The sequence below is a fragment of the Quercus robur genome, chromosome 3, assembly GCF_932294415.1.
Source record: "Quercus robur chromosome 3, dhQueRobu3.1, whole genome shotgun sequence".
NCBI classification, from domain to species: domain Eukaryota; kingdom Viridiplantae; phylum Streptophyta; class Magnoliopsida; order Fagales; family Fagaceae; genus Quercus; species Quercus robur.
This window is the reverse complement of record NC_065536.1, coordinates 7,827,163-7,848,144: the sequence shown is the minus strand read 5'-3', so window position 1 is coordinate 7,848,144 and position 20,982 is coordinate 7,827,163. Positions and strand designations below refer to the sequence as shown.

Below are 20,982 nucleotides of genomic sequence, written 5' to 3'. Positions count from 1 at the left end.
ATTCACCCAGTGGGGTTTTGCCTCTGTGGTTTTCCTCATTCGTAAACAAATCACCCTTATCAAATTTATTTTCCGCTGCATTTAGTTATTTGGTGATTTGTTTGTGCTACCACACTATTGCATGTAATTGAATCTAATTAATTTGATTAAGTTACCAAATGGGTCAATACATTCTTGGCTTATCAAGTGGCATCAGAGTGGGCAAATTCTTGTGCTACCATCCCTGTTAATCATGGATAGAGAACAATTGGTGTGCCGTCGTAGGCAACCAAAAGTAAAACCTATACTCCTAAAAATATATGTAGTAGTGCGAGTAAGGATCGTTCTCACAGAGAGTATCTAGCTTAGTTTTATGCTACGTGAACAAGGAGAGGGGGTTTGAGTATAATGAAAACAATTTTAAGAAAAACAACTAAGGAACAATTCAAATCAAAGTATCAAAATCAATCAAGAGAAGAAACCTTGGTCTAAGTCAACATCCACCATTGGAATTTTACAACTGATCATCGATGCAAGTATATATCAATTAACACTTTGAATATTCACCGTTTGAACTATTTTCCTATCTCTCCTTAGTCGTAATTAATTAGAAAACAAGCAATCTAATAAACCCTAACTACTAAACAATCCAAGACAAGCACTAAAGGTTTAATCTAATAGAAGCCTTAAGAATTAGAGGGATCGATGAAATTAAACAACACAAGCACAAGCGGTTGTATTTAATTTAGTCAAGCGTTCTTCCTAAGATCTAATAATTTTTGACGCAGCAAATTATTAAATCTTGGTTGTTTCACAAGTTAGAGAGATCAAACAATTACGAATTTGATATCTAACCTAGCAGTAGATTGCAATGAATAATAAACTAGTAAGCCTCCTAGTATTTAAACAAGACAATCATGAAAATAGGCACAGAAGAACATCTGATATTCAAAACATAAATTGAACAATAAAAACAAATTAAATCTAACAGTTTTATTGATTCCAAGGCTTTAGTTTCCTTCGACCAAGTATAAAAGTTTAGCCACGCAGGGTCATGATGAAAACTCAAAGGAGAAAATCAGAGAAGAGGGGAGAGAGAGGTTTGTGTGTCCAATTCTAATTTCTCCTCCCCCTTTTATACATTAATTCCCCCTTTCCCAAGCCTACAAAATCTCCTAAAAATATTCTAAATAATAATATCCAAGTCTGACTAATTAAAGAAAAATATTAAAAATAAAACAAAGTCCTAATATAACTAGGAAAGTGGTGTTTTTCAGCTGGAATTTTCGTGCATCAGATCTGGAACCTTCCAAAAATAACCCACACCAGATCTGCGTATTAGAATTGCAGGCAAAGGAACATTCCAGAACGTCAGCAGTGCAGGTGCAGCAACTTCAAGTTCGATTTTGACCTTTATTCAATTTTGACCTTTATTCAGCCCGTATCTCTCAAAACTCAAAACATGAAAGTTGTAGAGCTTTTTCTTTGCGTTCCATATCATCTTGAATCATCTCAATCGAAGCTCGGATGAGAGAGTTTTTCCCAGATTACAAAGCGATGTCAAAGTTGTCCAAAATCGCCCAATTAACTACGTTTTGCACTTAATGCCTCCATTTGCATCCTAAATCAAAATATAAGAATAATGAGTACATTTAGGCACCAAATAAATATAAAAGACTAAACATTAAGGGAGAAAAATATGACATTTTGCATTCTCATCAACAATCTCTAACTATACCTCCTTTATTTGATGGCATTAACTATGCATATTGGAAAGTATGCATGAGAGCTTTTTTGCAGTCTTTAGATAAGAAGGTGTGGCTAGCTATGGAGATTGGTTGGACAAAACCGAAAGAGGCACTGACTAATTGGGATGATGCTAAGATCAAAGTGGCAAACTTCAATAGCAGAGCATTCAATACCTTATTTAGTGCGGTCACCAATGAGGAGTTCAGAAGATATCCATAACTGAAACTGCTAAGGAAGCATAAACTATCCTCCACACAACCTATGAAGGAATAAAGGCTGTCAATGATTCAAATTTTCAAAGGCTTGTCACGAGCTTTGAAGAAATTAAGATGAAGGAAGATGAGTCGTTTGATGAGTTCTATGCCAAGCTAAAGGACATAATCAACTCTACCTTTAATCTTGGGGAAACCATTCCCGAACCCAAGATTGTAGGGAAGGTGCTCAGATCTCTACCTGAGAGATTTCATGCCAAGATCACCATCATTAAGGAATCAAAAGATATTGACAAAATTACTTTGACAAAGCTGGTCGGCAACTTGCAAACCTATGAGTTGGGTTTGACTAAGATTGAGAAATCAAGCAAGAGCAAGAGCGTGGCATTTGAAAGTTCAAATAGTGTATAAAACACCCTTGAACATTTAGACAACCAATTACAAACAAACACCCTTGAACATTTAGACAACTAATTCAAGCTTTATGACAAACAACAAGTATGCGGAAAATGAACACAAGCTATAAATAGAATTGGTAAACAATCTAAGCCAATTAAAATCACATCCACAACAGAAAATAAAAGGCAAAGATTAAGGGAAGAGAGATGCAAACACAAGGACAACACAACGATGTGCTATCGAAGAGGAAACCGAAACTCTCGACGTAAAACCTCTCTGCCGCCCTCCAAGCGATAAGTAATCCACTAGAAAATGTAGTTGGGATACATGAACAGCAATAGACCCTTCAAGCCTAATCTACCCAGTGTATCTAAGCCCTCCAAACTTCTTGCTCCAATGAGGTTGCGCCGAACCTATTTCTTTTCTAACTTCCTAGATTCCGCTTCTTGACCATAGCATCAACCAATGTAAATTGGTTCCTTCCTAACTGCTTCCCAGAACACCAAACAGCCCTCTCACAGTAATGGATATGGTGAGAAAAGGTTTTGGTAAAAGGCCTCTCAAGAATTTAACAATGGAGAGGAAGAGAGTAGAGGAATTTGAAGAGTCTCTTATGTGAAGATTGTGGATGAATCAATCTTATTTTACTTTAGGGTTTCTCTCTCAAAATTTTCTCTGGAAGCTCTCTTTCTTTCGTGGGTATAAGGAGTATTTATACTAGGGTGAGAATGGAATGTGAAGAGTCAAATTTTTCAAAACAGGGCTGGCTCGCGGCTTGATTGAGTCACGAGTTCCAGCCGCGAGGTAACTGAACAGCCAATTGTCCTATTTTGTCCTGTAGTGCTCCAGCTAGCATGACGCTTCAACTTCTGACATGCCTAGCACGTGTGCATCTTCTAGCAGCTTACAGCTGCGAGTCACCCGCGAGATCCAGTCGCAAGTCTCTGTTTTTCTTGCACAATCTTGAGCATTTCATCACACTATCTCACTCACTACCCTTACAAAAATCCCACCTAAATACAGGGTTACTAATTGCTGAAATACAAGCAAATTTGGTATGGAATAAAGCCAACAAGATGGTTGATTAAATTCAACCTTACAGCATTGAAGGCCAAAACCAATGATACCAATGAGTCTTCTGATGATGAAGATTTCAAGATGAAATCTATATCACTAGGCAATTCAAAAAGTTTATAAAGAATGTCAATGCGAAAGGATTCGACAAGAACCAAAAGCGATCTAGTTCTTCACAATTCAAAAGCCAAGATAAAAGGAAGAAGGATACTAAGGATGGTGGTCAGTACACTGTTCCCTCCAAACCAAAGTGCTTTGGATGTCAAGGTTTTGTACATATGAAACAAGAATATCCAACATATCTCAAGACTATTAGGAAAAGTAAGGCCCTTGCTGCTACCTTGAGTTACACCAAGCCTGAGGATAATTCAGATGACAGTGATGATAAAGGAATCTTGAATGCCTTCATTGCTACAGTTGATCCTACTGAAGGGGTTATAGAACAGCAGATGATAAAGTGGACTTGGTGGACTCTAAGTTTGAGAAAATGGATGAACAAGATGACATCCATACAGCCTATGCTAAGTTGTACAAGGTCTCTGAAAAGCATGAGAAACTGTATAGGCTGGCTACCAAGAAGTTGAGTGATATTGAGCTAGATCGAGAGGAGCTCTCCATAACGTTTGATGAAGTTAATCAAACTATTGGAGCACTGCGGTTTGAGAATAATTTCTTAGCTTAAAGGAACAAGAAGCTTAAAGCGGAACTATTCCAAGTTAAAGCTCAATTAAAAAGAACTTCCAGTGCAAAACTTGATGAGATGCTTAGCTTTCATAAATCTGCATCTGATAGAACCGGTTTGGAGTATGATTTCTCTTCTCTTAATATTGCTTCTTCTAGTACTACTATGTTTGTTTCACCTGGTAATAATGTTAATTCTGAGAACAATGATGTTAAAACTGTTTCAGCTAGTGAAAACATAAACAGGGGTAAATATTTCTTAGGAGCACCCTCTAAGCTTGATAAGAAAGAGACTAGAAACCCTAGGACTAAGAAGGGAAATACTCAAAAGTCTAAACAAAAAAAACAGCATCTCTGTTATCACTGTGGAGCTTTAGGACATACTCGTCCAAATTGTTACAAGTGGTTAGCCACTCAACAAAGTAATGGTATGATCTTGTCTAGAAACCTAAATTAGTTTTCATCCTCTTTTTCTCCTCTTGGAGATCTTCTTAAGGCCCTTATGTTCCTTTCAAACTTGAATGGTTTCAATTTTTCCCGCTCACCGATGGATCAAGGGTTCGCCAAATGGAAAGGTTCTTCCAAGGTGTGGAAGGAAAAAGGTTCAAAGTGATTCAGTCGCTTTTTCTCTCTCCCTCTCTTTCTGTTTATGCATTACTTGTCTGTTTTGTTTTCTTGTTTTTGAGTTAGTCTAATTTTATTCTATGCTTTGTTTTAACATGTTTTTGTCTGTTTGTTTTTAGTTTTACTAAATTTTTCTTCCACAAAAATAAAAATAAAAAAAATTGAAAAATTATAAAAATTATAAAAATACAAAAACAGTGTGTGTTTTGTGTACGTTGGTAATTGTGTACCTTGGATGGCCATTGAAACAAAGTTTTCTAAACTTTGTATCTTTTGTAGCTTATATGAGCATTTTAATGCACCACTAAGCAAGGAAGCTTTGTGGCTCATGTTTGTGATGAGTACAATTAAGTAATCTCTTATATTTAACACTCATATCACTCTTTTTGACGAGAAGGACTAAAAAATCCTAAGAGAAATGTATAAATAACAATCTCACAACTAAAGCCCGCCAATCATGAAATAACATTTGTATACTTCGTCATAGCAAAATTATGATTTTTTTGGCTTAACATAATTGGGTATTTCTTCTCTCTCTCTCTCTCTCTCTCTCTCTCTCTCTCTCTCTCTCTTATATGCCCATGCATGATATGCTTAAAAAGAAAAATATGCAAAGAAAAATAAAAAGCAAAAAGAATCAAAATGCTTTTAAATATGGGTTGCAAGCGTGTTTCTAAGAGATGTGAGAGTTATAGGATGTACCTTAAATGTGATAGTCCTCATCAAGTAGTTATAATTGTGTGTGAGTTAAATTGATTTTCTCATATCTCAAATTTTCATAACATGAGACACTTATGCAATCTTGTGATGTTTTCACACACAACACGCAAACTCTTTGCTACATTTGATATATGTGCGGGTACAATGTGATTTGGCTATCACAAGGAATACATGTGTTAATTTATACTTACTAAACTATCTTGACTTGTGTTTTGAAATATAAAACTGGTTAGACTTGTTGTGTGTGTGTGTGTGTGTGTGTGTGTGTGTGTGTGTTAAGATCTTAAATGCTTTGCATTTTTCTTGTTGAAAGACATTTTTGAAAGCTTAAAATGTTGTTTGGATCTTTGGTTGAGTAGTTTGTTTGATTGCATTCATATTTGTGTTTTTCTTCTCTTTGAAAAACTGTTTTTATCAAGCTTGACAGCTTTTCGACAGATCTCGACAGCTAGCTATCTATCGAGACCCTTGAACTTCTTTTCTCGACAAATCTTAATGCATCTTCGATCCATCGAGAAAGTTTTTTCTGGCAGATAGATTCTTGATAGCTTCTCGAACCATCGAGATACTTTGCCGTCGATAGATTCTCGACAGCACCTCGACAGATTAATCTGTGGAGAGTTAGTGCTCAATAGAATCTCAATAAATCCTCGATCCATTGAGATGCGTTTTCCTTAAATAGCTTTAGCGTGAAATCTGTTTCATTTCTCTCCTTTTCTCTTCAACATAAACACTTCTTTTCTCTCCTAAACACTCTCTTTTCTCTCTAGACCTCAAACCCACTTGGATTTCGGCCTAGTGTGATCTTTTTCTTCATTGGTATGATCTCTTTTTTTCTCATTCTTCATGCATTTCATACTTTAGACCTAGGTTTTGGGTTTTTGAAAACTTTTTGGGGCTTTTGAAAATTGATGACTATTTTGTGAAATTTCTAGGTTGGGTTTTGCTTATATGTTGTTATATGCTCATGCATTGCATTACATTTGCATTTTCATAATATTTCATGCATTTAGATGTGTGTTTCTATGTTGGAAACTTGTGTACTGGTAGGATTGGATTGGGCTGAGCCCATGATGAATTTTTCTTTGCACGTCACATGCTCATGCATTGTTCATGCATACGTACCTTTTCATTTCTTATATTGGTGCTCTTTGTGATTGGTACTTTTCTGTTTGTTTCTCTCTCTCTCTCTCTCTCTCTCTCTCTCTCTCTCTCAAACAGTCTGTACATGGCACCTAAGCGCAAATCCACATCATTCTGGAACCTTCTTCGCTCTGAGGCATCATCTTTTAATCCTACTCCTCTTTCTGTCCGGTTCCGTGATGAGAAGGCCCGTCAGGACTTCTTCTCAGAGAACTTCTCCAAACGTGGCATTCATTCGGAACGCTGCGTAATTCTATCGGATTTTTCCAATACTGCTCTACCCACTATCATTCACAGTTGGGAATAGGAATCTCTACGTAAGTTACCCGTGAGCTATCCCACCGTGATCATATAGGAGTTTTACTCCAACATGCATGGTTTCGATACCTCTATACCTCAGTCTATTACACAAGTTTGAGGTATACGTATCGTAGTTACTCCAGAGCTTATCTCCAAAGTACTACATGTTTCGAGGGTGTCGCATCCTAACTACCCCGAATGTCCACGTTTGAGGTCTATGTCCAAAGACAAACTTCTATCTCTCTTTTATGAGACACCTTCTTCATGGGGTGACCGTCAAAATACCTCATGCTCGGGTTTTACAAAAGGTCTGAAGTTCTTTAATATAACGATGACATTCGTTCTCCATCCATTGTCTCACTATAACTATATCACAGAGCCTCATACTCGATTTTTGTTATCCCTTTTAGAGGACCTTACTATAGACTTCCATTTTTACTTCATTCTCTTTCTCATGGATGTCTATAAAGACACGGCGACCCGTGATAAGCTCATCTTTCCTTCTACTATCATGAGGATCTTTCACCACTCCTCTGTCTCTTATCTCGAGTCTATTCACTTCACCGTCATTGGCGCCATCAGTGTGGCATCCGTTAGATGGAGCGAAGCCCAACTTCGATTTAAGCGGCCATGAACCGAGACGGCAATTCCTCCAGCCTATTCCGCACCTCTTTCTTCTTCTGCGAGTGGTGTAATGCTAGAGGCCTTCATGGCGCAGTTTAAGCGCATGGATGCTCGCCTCGATATACTTTCTACTAAGTTGTATCAGGTAAACACCCGTGTTAGTCGTATCGCACGACAACAGGCTCGCATGGGTGGCTTCACTGCATCTCTATCTCCCTCTCTATCTCCACAGGCTTCAGAGGATGAGGACAATGATGATGGCTTCGATGATGATGATAATGATGATGAGGATGAGGACGCTAACTCTTAAAGAGATGACTGCTTCTCAGTGACTTGCCCTTTGTCATTCGTGACAAAAATGGGGAGTAGTTTTGGGTATGAGAGTAGTCATGTACTTAGGGGGAGAGTTAGCATAGGACATTTTTTATAGGAATAGTGTTTATATTTTTAAGGGATGTAGTGAGGACTTATGTATCTTTTCTTTTCTTTCTCTTTTAGATACATTATCTTTTGTACATCGGTCTTGTGACCATTCTTTTGATGACATACATTGTATATTATTTCTCACTTATATATTGATGTTATCATCATTTCACCTATCTCTCCGTGTGTTGTTTCTTTTCTCTCTTTATACACATGTTTCTTTTTTGTATGTAATCTTATATTTCTGTTTCACACTAAGATGCCTTGATAAGTTTTGTTTAAAGTGTTTTAGAAATAAAGGTTATCAAAATCTATCATGCTATGAACTCTCTTCTTGCAAAGTTTTTCAAGAGTTTGTATTAGGATTAGATTTTCTTGTATTCAACAAGTGATTATGAGTTGAGTAATTTATGACTTCTCTCATATTTTATTTGTTTGTTGTGGTTTTGTCACGGATTGCCAAATGGGGAGATTGTTAGGACATATGTGGAACTTGTTATGAACATATGTCATTTAGAATTAGTTAATCCTTTGACAAAACGCACTTTACTTGTATTTGGGTAGATCTAGGATGTGTTTAATATTTTAAGAAATAAGAGTTCAAGTCCAAGTATTGAAGCCATGCAAGTCTATTCAAGAATCAAGTGAAGAAGTGTTATTCATTAAAGTTTGACAGATAGCTCGACAGATGTATCTATCGAGATTTAATATATAATTCTCAACAGCTCTCGACAGAAGCTGTATCTATCGAGAATTACGAAATTCAAATTTGTTTTTTACGCATATCCAAGCTATTTGTGTAAGATTTATGTTCTTACAATCCTAGACATATATAAGGATTATTTTAAAGGTCGTTTCACTAAATGCAAAGGTTGTTGCAATTGTTGTTACACTCAAATTGTAACCGGAGACAATTTGCCCTTGTTTATCTTTCTCTTGTAGAAGCTGCTACGTTTGTATGCCATAGGGTTTTGTAACTAAGGAGCTTCTTGATTTTCATCGTGTGAATGAACTGAAGAACTTTGCAGCCAACATCTTTCTCAAGTTGGTGTGTTAGTCATGTACTAAGAAGAAAAAAAAAATCTACTTTTTGCTCCACCCTCGTTGGAAAACCTCTCGACTTATTTTGGATTTTACAATGAGAAAGTCTTCTTCATCCTCAATAAATTACACCATTGCTTTGCAAATGAATCTCCAACAAATTAGCATCTTGGCAAATAGGCAACATGCTGGCAGGGGGGTCGCTGAGATCATTAAGAGCATCAAATACAATCCTCGAGTCACGCTAAAAAATTGCATCCCAAATGCCCACATCCCAAGCAAATTGAACACCATCTTCCATGGCCTTTGCTTCCGCTTCTAGAGGGCCAAATGGACAATGAAAATTTTTGCTAAGCGCTGCCTCCAACCTGCCTTCAGAATCTCGAATGACTGCCCCCATTCCTGAGGATTCAAGAGATGAAAAAACAGCTCCGTCAACATTTATCTTATACCATGGCAGCTTTGGGGGAACCCACTGAATTGGTCTATCCTCTAAAATTGTTGGTATCTTGAGATTGGCTGCTTGAAATTCATCCACCAGATATCTTGCTTTACAAAGAATAACCGGGCCAGGTTGTCTAGGTTTACCGTGCCTAGTCTAGTTTCTGTTGAACCACATACCCCATGCAATGGTAATGAACAAACAGACCACCTCATCACTGAAATGCTGGATAAACATAACATGCCACAATAAGTCTTTGAAATCTTCAAAGTGTGCTCCCTGAGTATCAGAAGGAATGCCTGAAAGCTTCCAAATCTCACTATCCTTATCGCAGTCCCAGATCATCAAGGACTCTTCAGTGACCAAGGTTAGCTTTTGTAGGTAAAATATTTTTGCTTGCCCTCCATGCAAAAGATTTGACTTTGTTTGGCACATTTAGACTCCAGAGAACCTTCCAAAACTTGCGATCAGCCTGGTCATTTGAAGTCTCACTCTGGTCCAAATTGGGCGAGAGAGAATGAGCCAATTTATAAGCACTGCGGACGGTGAACCTGCCCTTTGGATTATATGCCCATATTACACGATCCTTTGGTGATCTCGGGCTGATGGGAATGCTAAGGATGGCTAAAGCATCTATCGGATTAAAATAGTATTGGATTAAGTCCAACTTCCATATTCCAAGCTGTGGGTCAATTAGTGAACTAACTCTAGCATCTATTGGAATTCCATGGGGAATGCTTGTTATTCGAAAAGTAGATGGCTGTGACAACCACTTATCATGTACTATACTAATAGCCGATCCATCCTCCACTTGCCATCTATACCCATGTTGAACAATAGTCTTTGCACTCATTATGCTTCTCCATGCAAAAGACGGCTTATTCCCTATTTCAGCATTGAGGAAGTCACTATTGGAGAAATACTTAGCTTTAAGTACCCTGTGGACCAGTGAATTTGTATTTGTATGGAGTCTCCAACCTTGTTTTGCTAGTAAAGCCAAATTAAAGGTCTTGAGGTCTCTAAAACCCAAACCACCCTTAACCTTAGGCAAGCACATCTTTTCCCAACTAAAAATGCCATTTTATTTTTGTTGTTCGACTGACTCTACCGAATTTCCGAACCATACTTGTCATCTCCTCGCACAATGCATTTGGCAATTTAAATACACTCAGTGTATGTCGAAACTGCTTGTGTCACTATCTTAATAAGAATTTCCTTTCTTGCATTCGACAAAAGCTTCTCCTTCCAACCAGATAGTTTAGTGTCCAATCTCTCAATCAGCTGCCGAAAAGTTTGGACATATTCTTTCTAACCAAAGATGGGAGACCTAAGTATTTTTCATGTTGGCAAATTATCTTGGCCCCAAACCGGTTGTTGATGTCTTCCTGCGTATTGTGCAGTGTGTTTCCACTAAAAAAGAGTGCCGTTTCCAATCAATAGCTCTATTAATTTCTCTCTTAATAACGTATTTGATAACTTTTGTGGTTTGGCTAAGGAGCAATATATTAAAGAAAAGGGTGAATTGAAAGGGATATATTCATAAACTACGTGCACTTAAATTAAGTGTACATGTGTTTATTAATCTTTTGGTGGAAAAGCGTGATTTGGCTATTAATTGGACCTAAAATCTATATTTTAGGCACCGGGTAATGGTCATGGTCCAACATGAAGAATTCATTTTTGAACTATTAACAGCTAAAAATTTTATTGTCATTGATTTCAATATTCTTTGAGCCTGACTTGACCGAGTCCTTGTATCATGCACGTTTCCAGAAACATACCTTAAAAGTGGTTGGGCTATAAGATTCATTTTATTTTATTTCATGAAAAACGGACATTGGAAAGGTTGGTCAAAAATTTTGGTCTTCAGAAAAACAGTACTACTTCGTCTTTTTCCCAGTGTCCCATGTCTTTTGTTTGTCAATGTAGTTGTGAAGTCTCTGTTCTGACTGTTCATGTCTTCTGATTAATATCGATATTAATATTCTAAGATCAAAATGGGATAATAGCATAGGAAATTATTGTGTATTCCCGGAGTACCATAAATGCGTATTCCCTCCTCTCACATAAATGATGGGTTTCACTAATTAAATTCATGGTAGGACCCACCATTCATGTGAGAGGAGAAAATACGCATTTATGGTACTTCGGGAGCTACTAATAATTTTCCTAATAGCACACGGATGCATGGTGCTATAGCTAGTTTATTTCTATCTTATTTTTTGGTAAGTTTCTTTTTATGTTTCATATTATAATTCTTGAAATATAAATTCTATATATATCCTACTTTTTTTCTTTATGTTTCACTTTATACTCTTATCAATCTTAATATGTCATGTGAGAGGTTCTCAAAATATATATATATATATATATATATGTCATGTGATTAAAAAAAATTTTATTATAAGTTTTAGTTATTTTTTAAAGAAAGTCAAATTAATACATAACAAGATGTGATTTATGGAGTATAAACTTTAAAATAGATCATAAAGAACCTTCATAATTCTTATACCTTGCCTAGAACACTTTTTGCAAAACTATGGGCCTATCAAAATACTAATCTCAAAAATAGACAAAACCCATAAATATTAAGCATCCAACCCAAGCCCAAAATCCATTGGTACAGCCCACAAATTTGCTAACCCAAGCCCATTAAGTCAATGCAATTTCATAAAGAATTCCTAGCTATGATGATTGCTAGATAATTTTTGGATGCGGAGCCATACCATTAATCACGGATTTGGATGTAAAGTTATAATGAAATAAGTTACAAAAATCTTCATAATTTATGTGACACCTGATATTGCGCATAACAATATAAAATGAAAAATGTTTCCTTACAATTATTTCTTTATGAATTTTTTTTTTTTTTTTAAGAAACAAAATTGGGACTTATCATTAAGGAAAGCTATTCAAATTAGCCAAAAATACAGATGTAAGGTCTAGTGGTATTTCTTCCATCCAAACGGACATTGGAGGAGGAGTGGATGCTCACCTTGCTAAAGAATGCGCTAGCCTAATTCAGTTACTCCGTACAAAAGATAATCTAAACTTTGAGGAGTGGGAAATAATGAAAAGAATATTTGATGCAAGGAGTCCGTTGTGGGCTAATTTGCTGCCACCGTTCATCAAGGACTTGATAAGGATTTCTGGGTCGCCTTCAAGTATTATGTCATCGAAACTAAGCTCCAGTGCAAGCTCCAAAGCTCTCCTCGCTGCCAAAGCTTCGACCTCAATAACCGAGGCTGGCATGGGTATTTGTTGAGTAAGCGAAGCCATAACCAAACCTGCATCGTTTCATATAACCACTCCTATTCCAGCAGTGTCATTATCGGCAAATGTTGCTCCATCAAAGTTGATCTTGAAGCCGTGTGTCTCAAGGGCTGTCCACTTTGTTGCTTGACGTTGTTGAGGGTTCAAAGATATCAAGTTGCTGGTTGGGGACTCGATTAGGCGTTCTCGGCCTAAATCCATCAACTTATCAAGGGGTAGTGTAGACTTGCCTAGACAGATGTTGTTACGCCTGTTCCATGGTGACCAGATGACAGCGGCAAACAAGATCGGCTCCCTATTCCCCCTACAAAAATGAAATCAAATATGTCAATGAAAGAGGTGCACGCCATAAGCCACCTACTTTGCAATAATTTTTATTATAAGTGATGACATATGCGATTATAATTGGTAGATCATCACTTTATGACCAACTACCTTTTTACATCCATTTATAGTCGTACGTCAAAAAAGAATAATGGAAATGCAGGTATAGAACTAAATTGTAGATGAAAATAATTTAGTAAATGAAGGATTATTACTTGTTGTTTTGAAGTGGTATTTTATGACGCAACCTGTCACCGAAAAAAAAGAGACTTCTGGAAGTATGGAAGCTGAGTACGCCCTGACCCAACGATCAAGCGAAGAGGAGGATGAGCTGCACCGTAGTGTAAAGAAGTTTAAAGATAGCCATGGATCAAGAAGCCTGTCTCAACCGAGACTGCCTGTCAGCTATAAGGACACCCTTGTGGGTGATATCCCTGGAGCTTATCAGCAGGCCTTCCAGGTAGATAAAATCTGGGAGGACAGCTATGATTCAGATTCAGAACTAGAGCCTTTAGTTGAGGGGATGGCAGAGGTCACGCTATCAAAAGAAACTAAGGCACGTATTAGAGCTCCATGGGTGAAGGCTTTGATCGTGAAAGTGTATGGTAAGTCTGTGGGTTTTAATTACCTTACTTTCAAAATCAATGCCTTATGGAAGCCTATAGCTAGAATGGATTGTGTCAATTTGGGAAAAGACTATTTTTTAATCCGGTTTAGTAATGATGAGGATTATGATAAGGTGTTGCATGGTGGACCTTGGTTTGTAGGGGGACACTTCCTTGCTATTAAACCTTGGGAGCCATATTTCAAAGCTTCTGAGGATAAGCTTACCTCAGTAGCAGTGTGGGTGAGGTTTCCTGAACTTCCAATTGAGTTTTATGATATCTCTGTTCTCAAAGAAATAGGAAGTGTGATTGGCCCGGTTTTACGCATAGACTCTTATACTGCATCTGAGACTCGTGGCAGTTATGTGAGGCTTTGCATCCAAGTTAATTTAGATAAGCCTCTTATTAAGTCAATCCGAATAGGCAGATTAGTTCAGCAAGTGTTGTATGAAGGCATATCCACTCTTTGTTTTTGTTGTGGAAGACTGGGACATAAGCAGGAGAATTGTTGTTACCGCATCAAGCCTGTGACTAGAGATGGTGAGGAACCTACCTCTCCTAAACCTGTCAATCACTCGGACAATGCCCAGTCCGAAATGAACTATGGGCCTTGGATGGTTGTGTCTAGGAAAAGAAGCCCGGTTAAGTCTGAAGAGGGCATGGGTCTACTAAAATTAGTACTTCTACAGGTAATGATTTGAAGGGCAGCATGGTCATTCGCGACAATGCTTTTAAGGGTAAGGTTGGCAATCATGACACTAACGTCTGGCATGGGGAAGGGGTTAGATGTGATAATCCTTTTTCCAAGATATCTACTAATGAAGGCATATCTGAGGCACGTGAAAATCAAGTCATTTCAACACAAGAGATGGACTTGTGTCAGGAAGCATTGAACAAAGGGAACAAGACTGAAGGTAGAGTTGTAGAGGCTTCTCGAATAAAAGCCTTTCAGAAAAGCAAACAAAAAGGGATTAAGGGGCTGTGAGTTAAAAGTAATAAGAGCTTAAAAGGAGGCAGATCGCAAAAACGCTCTTTCTTTGAGTCTGACGAGATTGAAGAGCTTTCTCAACATATTGAGCAGCCAGGCAGTAGCGGATATGGAGGGGATAACATTCGGGATTTGCACAAGTCCTCGAGCAGGCTGGGCAATGTGGTACAAGAACAAGATTGTGATCATTCCCAACAAGGTTATTGCCCAGATAAGGGCAGCTCCGACGGAAGTTCCGGGGTGGTTCGAGACGGAGCTAAGCTAGGCCTGGAGGCATTTGTTCCCAATAACCCCACTAAGTTTGCGAACGGGAGAATTGCCTCTAGATCACCCAGCATGGAACCTCACTCCTAATCAGTGGTGGAAGTTTCTCACGGATCTTCCCGAAATTTCATTGGAAAAGGCGGAGGAGCTGAGCAGACAGCGAAGACCTCCGGTCGTGCCACACTGGGATGAGACAGGATGGATTATACAAGAAAGGAGGCTGGTAGATTTCAGGGGAATGGCCATGGCCCACTTGGGGAATCACCCCACCTTGAAATTAATCTAGTTAATGGCCCCAATTCAGAGGTGCGATGTGCTTCTGTGCAGCAGGGAGGACACCTTGGGTATTCTAAAGCATATGATGGTGTGGAAGCCAGATTGGGTGGCTTCCAAGGACATACTGAGGAGGATGGGATGGAGTATGGTGGAAATAGCCATGATGAACTCTAATCCTCCGGAGATTGAGGTTCCTCTTGGTCATTTTGTGAAGATGAATGTCCTACTGTGGAATTGTAGAGGTGCTCTAAATGCAGACTTCAAGAGAAGAATTTTTGAGATGGCTATTAATCACCACCCCTCGATCATGGTAATCACAGAAACAAGAGTTGGTGGAGATAGGGCTGCTAAAATTATTGAAGATTTACCTTTTGATGGAAGCATAGTTACTGAGACCATTGGCTATGCAGGGGGTTTGTGGCTTTTGTGGAAAACAGATGATGTTGATGTAATGCTCTTGTCTACAACAGAACAGGAGATTCATGCGACTGTTAAGGTGCGTAACTCTGACCCTATCTGGCTTATTTCTGCTATATATGCTAGACCTAGGTTGTCTAAGAGAAGAATTTTATGGGCTAATCTTAAAGTTGTTGCCCAGCTCCATAATTTGCCTTGGCTTATGCTTGGAGATTTTAATGAAGTTTTGAGTAGCGAAGATAAATTTGGAGGGAATCAGGTGAATTTAAATAGGGCTCTCCAATTTAAAGATTGTTTGGATGTTTGTAACATGTTGGACCTAGGGTTTGTTGGGCCTAAATATACTTGGATGAATCGTAGGCCCATTTCCGATCTTATTCTTGAGAGAATTGATAGGTGTTTTGCCAACCCTTCGTGGAGAGTCCTTTATCCTGAAGCTACAGTGACTCATTTGACTAGGACCTATTCGGATCACTGTCCAGTTTTAATTGAACTATTTGGATCTACCCTTTCTGGTCAAAACAAACCTTTTCGTTTCCACACTATGTGGCTCCTACATCCTGGGTTCCCAAATATTGTTCAGGAGGCTTGGACTGCGGGCAGAGATCTTCAAGAATCTATTATGGATTTTGTTGGTAAAGCCAAGCATTGGAACTATAATGTCTTTGGAAATTTATTTGCTAAAAAGAAAAGAGTATTGGCCAGAATTAATGGTATCCAAAAAGCTTTGGCGTGCAGACCAAGTGACTTCCTCTTGAACTTGGAGAAACAACTCATTGAGGAGTATTTTATAATTTTACTCCAGGAAGAGGAATATTGGGCACTTAAGTCAAGATTGAATGCAGCCATGTTCGGAGACCATAATACAAATTTTTTCCATGTCTCCACACTGGTTAGGCGGCACAGGAATAAAATCCGTTGTTTAAAGGATTCCTTGGGGAACTGGATCACAGATGAGATTGAGATAAAGAGACATATAAATTGTGGTTTTGAAAAGCTTTACACTTCAGAGCTTTGTATGTCTCCCATGTTTTCAGCAGTCACTTCTTTTTCGTGTTGTTTTCTATCTGCTGAGAATTGCTTGAGTATTAGTAGTGGTATCACTGATGAAGAAATCAGAGCTGCACTATGGTCTCTAAAGCCATTTAAAGCTCCTGGGCCTGATGGCCTTCATGCGGGATTCTTTCAACGCTTTTGGCCAGAAGTGGGCGGCTCTATTTGCGCAGAAGTTAAGAAAGTTTTTGATACAAGGGTAGTTCCTAAATTCCTTAATGAGACATTGATTACGCTTGTGCCCAAATGCCAAAATCCAGTTTCATTAAATAACTATAGGCCTATCAGTCTGTGTAACTCCGTATACAAGATTGTCTCAAAAATCATTGTGGCACACATTCGTCCCTTTCTAAGCAATCTGATATCTCCTATGCAGACTGCTTTTGTGCTTGGGCATAGAGGAGCAGATAATGTTATCATTGCTCAGGAGCTTATTTACACACTGGATAGGAAAAAAGGGGCAACGGGTCATATGGCAATTAAACTAGACCTGGAGAAAGCCTATAACAGACTTGAGTGGAGTTTTATTCACAAGGTATTACATGCTTTTCATTTTCCCTCAAATCTGATCAAAGTAATCATGGGTTGTGTGTCTACTACTAGTATCTCGGTGCTGGTGAATGGGGGGGGGGGGGTTTGGACTCTTTCAATCCCTCGAGGGGTATTAGGCAGGGAGACCCCCTGTCACCCTATTTATTCATATTGTGTATGGAGTATTTGAGTCATTTGATTGAGCTTAAGTGTAGGGATGGCTCTTGGACTCCTTTGACAGCTTCTAAGGGTAATGTGGGAATATCCCATTTATTATTTGCAGATGATATAATTCTGTTCAGTAAAGTGGACTCTAAGGCATGTAATGCCATTGCTGAAGTTTTGGAGAAGTTCTGTAAGGAGTCTGGACAGAAAATCAGTCAAGATAAGTCTCATATCTACTTCTCTCCTAATGTTAGTGAGGAGATGGAGGAGGTATGGGAGAAATTGGGGTTCAATGAAACTCGAAATATAGGAAAATATCTTGGATTTCCTATTCTCCACAAGGGCGCAAATCGGAGGCAATATAATGATATTGTGGAGAGAGTTATGAATAAACTGTTAGGGTGGAAAGCAAAATTCTTATCCTTTGCAGGTCGATCTGTTTTGATCAAGTCTGTCATGGCTGCCATGCCTAATCATGTGATGCAAGGTGCTGCCCTTCCAGCTCATATTTGTGATAAGCTGGATAAAATTAATAGAGATTTTTTATGGAGCTCCACTAGTGATAGGCAGAAGATGCATCTGGTGGGTTGGAATAAAATTGTTCAACCTAAGGAAGAAGGAGGACTGGGGATCCAAGCAGCTAGAGCAAAGAATATTGCTTTGCTTTCAAAATTAAACTGGAGGATGTATCATGAACAGGATGCTCATTGGGCCAAAATTATGCTAAAAAAATATTGTACTGGTCCGAGAGCTAGAGCAAGTAATCCGGATAGTCTCCCTTCTTCTCCCAATTGGAGAGCAATTAAAGTGGGGTTTCCTGTATTTATGAAAGGTATTTGTTGGGGTTTGGGAGATGGGTCGAGAGTGAAAATTTGGACAGATAACTGGATAAGGGGTGAGTCCTTAAGAGAGTTAATTGAGGGCCCCCTTAATCAAGGTGATCTTGACCATACAGTTGCAGATTTGAGGCATGAAGGAATATGGAATTGGGATGGTTTTTCGTTTGTTATTCCTGAAGGCATTAAAGATAAAATTAGAGCCATCCCATTTCGGAATTGTGATGGGGCAGGTGACTTTATAATGTGGAAGTTTTCAAAAGATGGGGAATTCTCTGTAAAATCTGCCTATCAAGTGGCTAGTCAGGAGGAAAATGATGGAAATTCATTTCAAGGTTCTTGGATTTGGAAATTGGATATTTTACCCAAAATCATACATTTCCTATGGCTGACTTTTCATTGTAGCATACCTGTACATGGTGTTTTGGCTTCAAAAGGGATAAATTGTGATAAGCGTTGTCCCCTGTGTAAATGTAGTGAGGAAACTATTCCTCATCTGTTACGGGACTGTAATCTAACCCGTGAATTTTGGAGGAAGTTGGAACCACCACCAGCCCTTATTAGCACCTTTAATGATAGTTTTGAGGAGTGGTTGAAAGTTAACAGTACGAGTATTATTTTGCACAAATCCAAAGTGCATTGGGGTACTATGTTTCTTTTTGCTATTTGGTCTTTATGGAAGAACAGAAACAAGGTTGTATTTGAAAATTCTATTCCTAATCCTAATCTTCATAAGGCTTGTATCCACCAGGCAAGAGAATATTTTTATTGTGTAAGCAAAACTTGTCAGGCAACCAGGGAAGTTGCTATCCAGGTTTGGTGGAATAAACCACCTGAAGGGTGGTTTAAACTCAACACTGATGGGGCATCTCAAGGAAATCCTGGAAAGGCAGGGGGCAGTGGAATCATTAGAAATAGCCATGGATTGTGGATTAAAGGGTATTCAAGGTCAATAGATTATACTACCAGTGTTGTTGCTGAATGGTGGGCTTTAAGGGATGGTCTTACTTTAGCTATCCAGTTAGGATGCCAGCATTTGGAGGTTGAATTAGATGCCAAGGTGATTGTGGAGCTTTTGAAGTCTAACAGTACTCCTAATAGAAATTATTCTCCTCTTTTGCATGATTGCAGGATGTTGTTAGGCCAACTGCAGCAAGTCAGAGTTGTGCACGTGTTTAGAGAGACCAACATGTGTGCAGATTTTTTGGCTAGATGGGGCTGTTGTATGCAAGATGATTTTGTCATTTTTGATTAGCCTCCTTCTGTTGAATTTCTCCCTATTTTGTATGCAGATATGTATGGTGTGTCATGTTGTAGGCTGACAAGCCCATCTTTGGTGTCTGTAAACAGTTAGTTGTTTATAATATAACCCTTTTAACCAAAAAAAAAAAAAAAAATTGTAGATGAAATGCGAAGACTTGTGTTAAAATGTATAGTAAGCATTACTCACTGAAAAATAAGTAAAAAACTTAAATGGGAAACAGAACAATGGGAATCCCATACCAATTTTTTCCTCAAATTTTTTTTTTTTTTTTAATTTTACAAAGCATAATTAAATATAACCCGTTACAAAGCATTATATGTTTCTAGCAGGTTCAATTACAGACATGCAATTTTGCAAATCAAATACACCTTTTCTTTTAGGAACATCAAAAGAAGCAGACCATACATTTATGAAACAGGTTGTAAACAAATGAGGTGGAATTTTTTGAATTAGGAGATAAATAATGACGTTAATAACATCGAGAAAAGAATCAAAAAATTCATAACGTCATCAAAAAATTTTGATTTTGAATTTTTATGCTTCATTTCTGTTCAATTTTGATTTTAGAACCGAGATGGTAACCCACAAAAAGAATCAAAATTTAATGAAAATTTGAACAAAGAAAGTGTACTTTTTGTGAAAATTTGGGAGAATTGAACAGAAATGGAGCATAAAAATTCAAAATCAAATTATATATATATATATATATATTTTTTTTTTTTTTTTTTCATTGGGCCAAGCTCCCCACCCCCCCCTCCCCCCCCTCCCCTTCGTCCAAGCATAGCTCCATCCTTGCTTTGCAAGAACTTACAGTAAAACTTGAAGTACTAAGCAAATGCTAAAACTTTTTTTTTCTCTCTCTCAAAAAAAAATACAAATTATTACCATTCGCTTTTTTATTGTTAATTAGGAAAATTCGAGAAGATGCTGCATCATTTTAAATGGAAAGTGTTATAGGCAAGAAAAGGAAGAATATTGAAGATTTTTTTTTTTCTTGATAGGATAATATTTCAACCTATGACATGTTTTATAATAATGGAAATATTAATGGATGTCCTAAGGACATTTGTTAATAAATTATGTAGGGACACGATTCTCAAGCGGCCCAACAATGACGTTGGGCTCGCGCGTGAAGGATCCCTCACAATAAAATTTGTAGAGAGTGGGCTTGAAAGGCTAGCGTTTGATCACAGGGCGTTGGTCCAAACCGGATTTTAAGGAACTTAGATAAGGAAAGGCTTCAGCCTGGACTTCCAAGCCCCACAGCTTTCTAACTTGATGGATTGGACTCCTCGGATCAGGTCCGAAGAGCACTTAGTGTTTTTCTCCGGTTACCCGGCGGTGGGTTTTTCGTGATGGTGTATATATACATTACCCGGGCATTCTCATCCCTGGAGTTTTTTCCAGGAAGTGAGATAGGGGGCCCCTTCCCTAATTAGTTTACCTTTCCTTTTATACTAGCCTACGTTTGTTGTCCCTCGTCCACGTGTAGGGTCAATTTTTCCAGGACTGATATTTGTCCCGTCAATCTAATCCCAGAATGGTTGGAGATGGTCAATAAAGCCTAAGAATCCG

The 20,982-nt window shown here is 38.2% G+C and overlaps 2 protein-coding genes across 2 annotated transcripts; both read left to right on the top strand.

Annotated features, from left to right (window-relative positions):
* Positions 1-13,288: 13,288 nt before the first annotated feature.
* Positions 13,289-14,314, top strand: LOC126719182 (uncharacterized). The gene has a single exon (XM_050421763.1). The coding sequence runs from the start codon at positions 13,289-13,291 to the stop codon at positions 14,312-14,314; it is 1,026 nt and encodes a 341-aa protein (XP_050277720.1).
* An 840-nt stretch (positions 14,315-15,154) lies between these two features.
* LOC126719181 (uncharacterized) lies at positions 15,155-19,398 on the top strand. Its single transcript, XM_050421762.1, has 2 exons — positions 15,155-17,146; positions 17,353-19,398. The coding sequence occupies exons 1-2, from the start codon at positions 15,155-15,157 to the stop codon at positions 19,396-19,398; spliced, it is 4,038 nt and encodes a 1,345-aa protein (XP_050277719.1).
* The last annotated feature ends 1,584 nt before the right edge of the window (positions 19,399-20,982 follow it).

Bases quoted from the DNA above. Each gene is read 5' to 3' on its own strand.
- LOC126719181 (XM_050421762.1), top strand. From the start codon at position 15,155: ATGGCCCCAATTCAGAGGTGCGATGTGCTTCTGTGCAGCAGGGAGGAC. The intron at 17,147-17,352 runs GTATTACATGCT...ATTGAGCTTAAG, and splicing joins AGTGGAGTTTTATTCACAAG to TGTAGGGATGGCTCTTGGAC.
- LOC126719182 (XM_050421763.1), top strand. From the start codon at position 13,289: ATGGAAGCTGAGTACGCCCTGACCCAACGATCAAGCGAAGAGGAGGAT.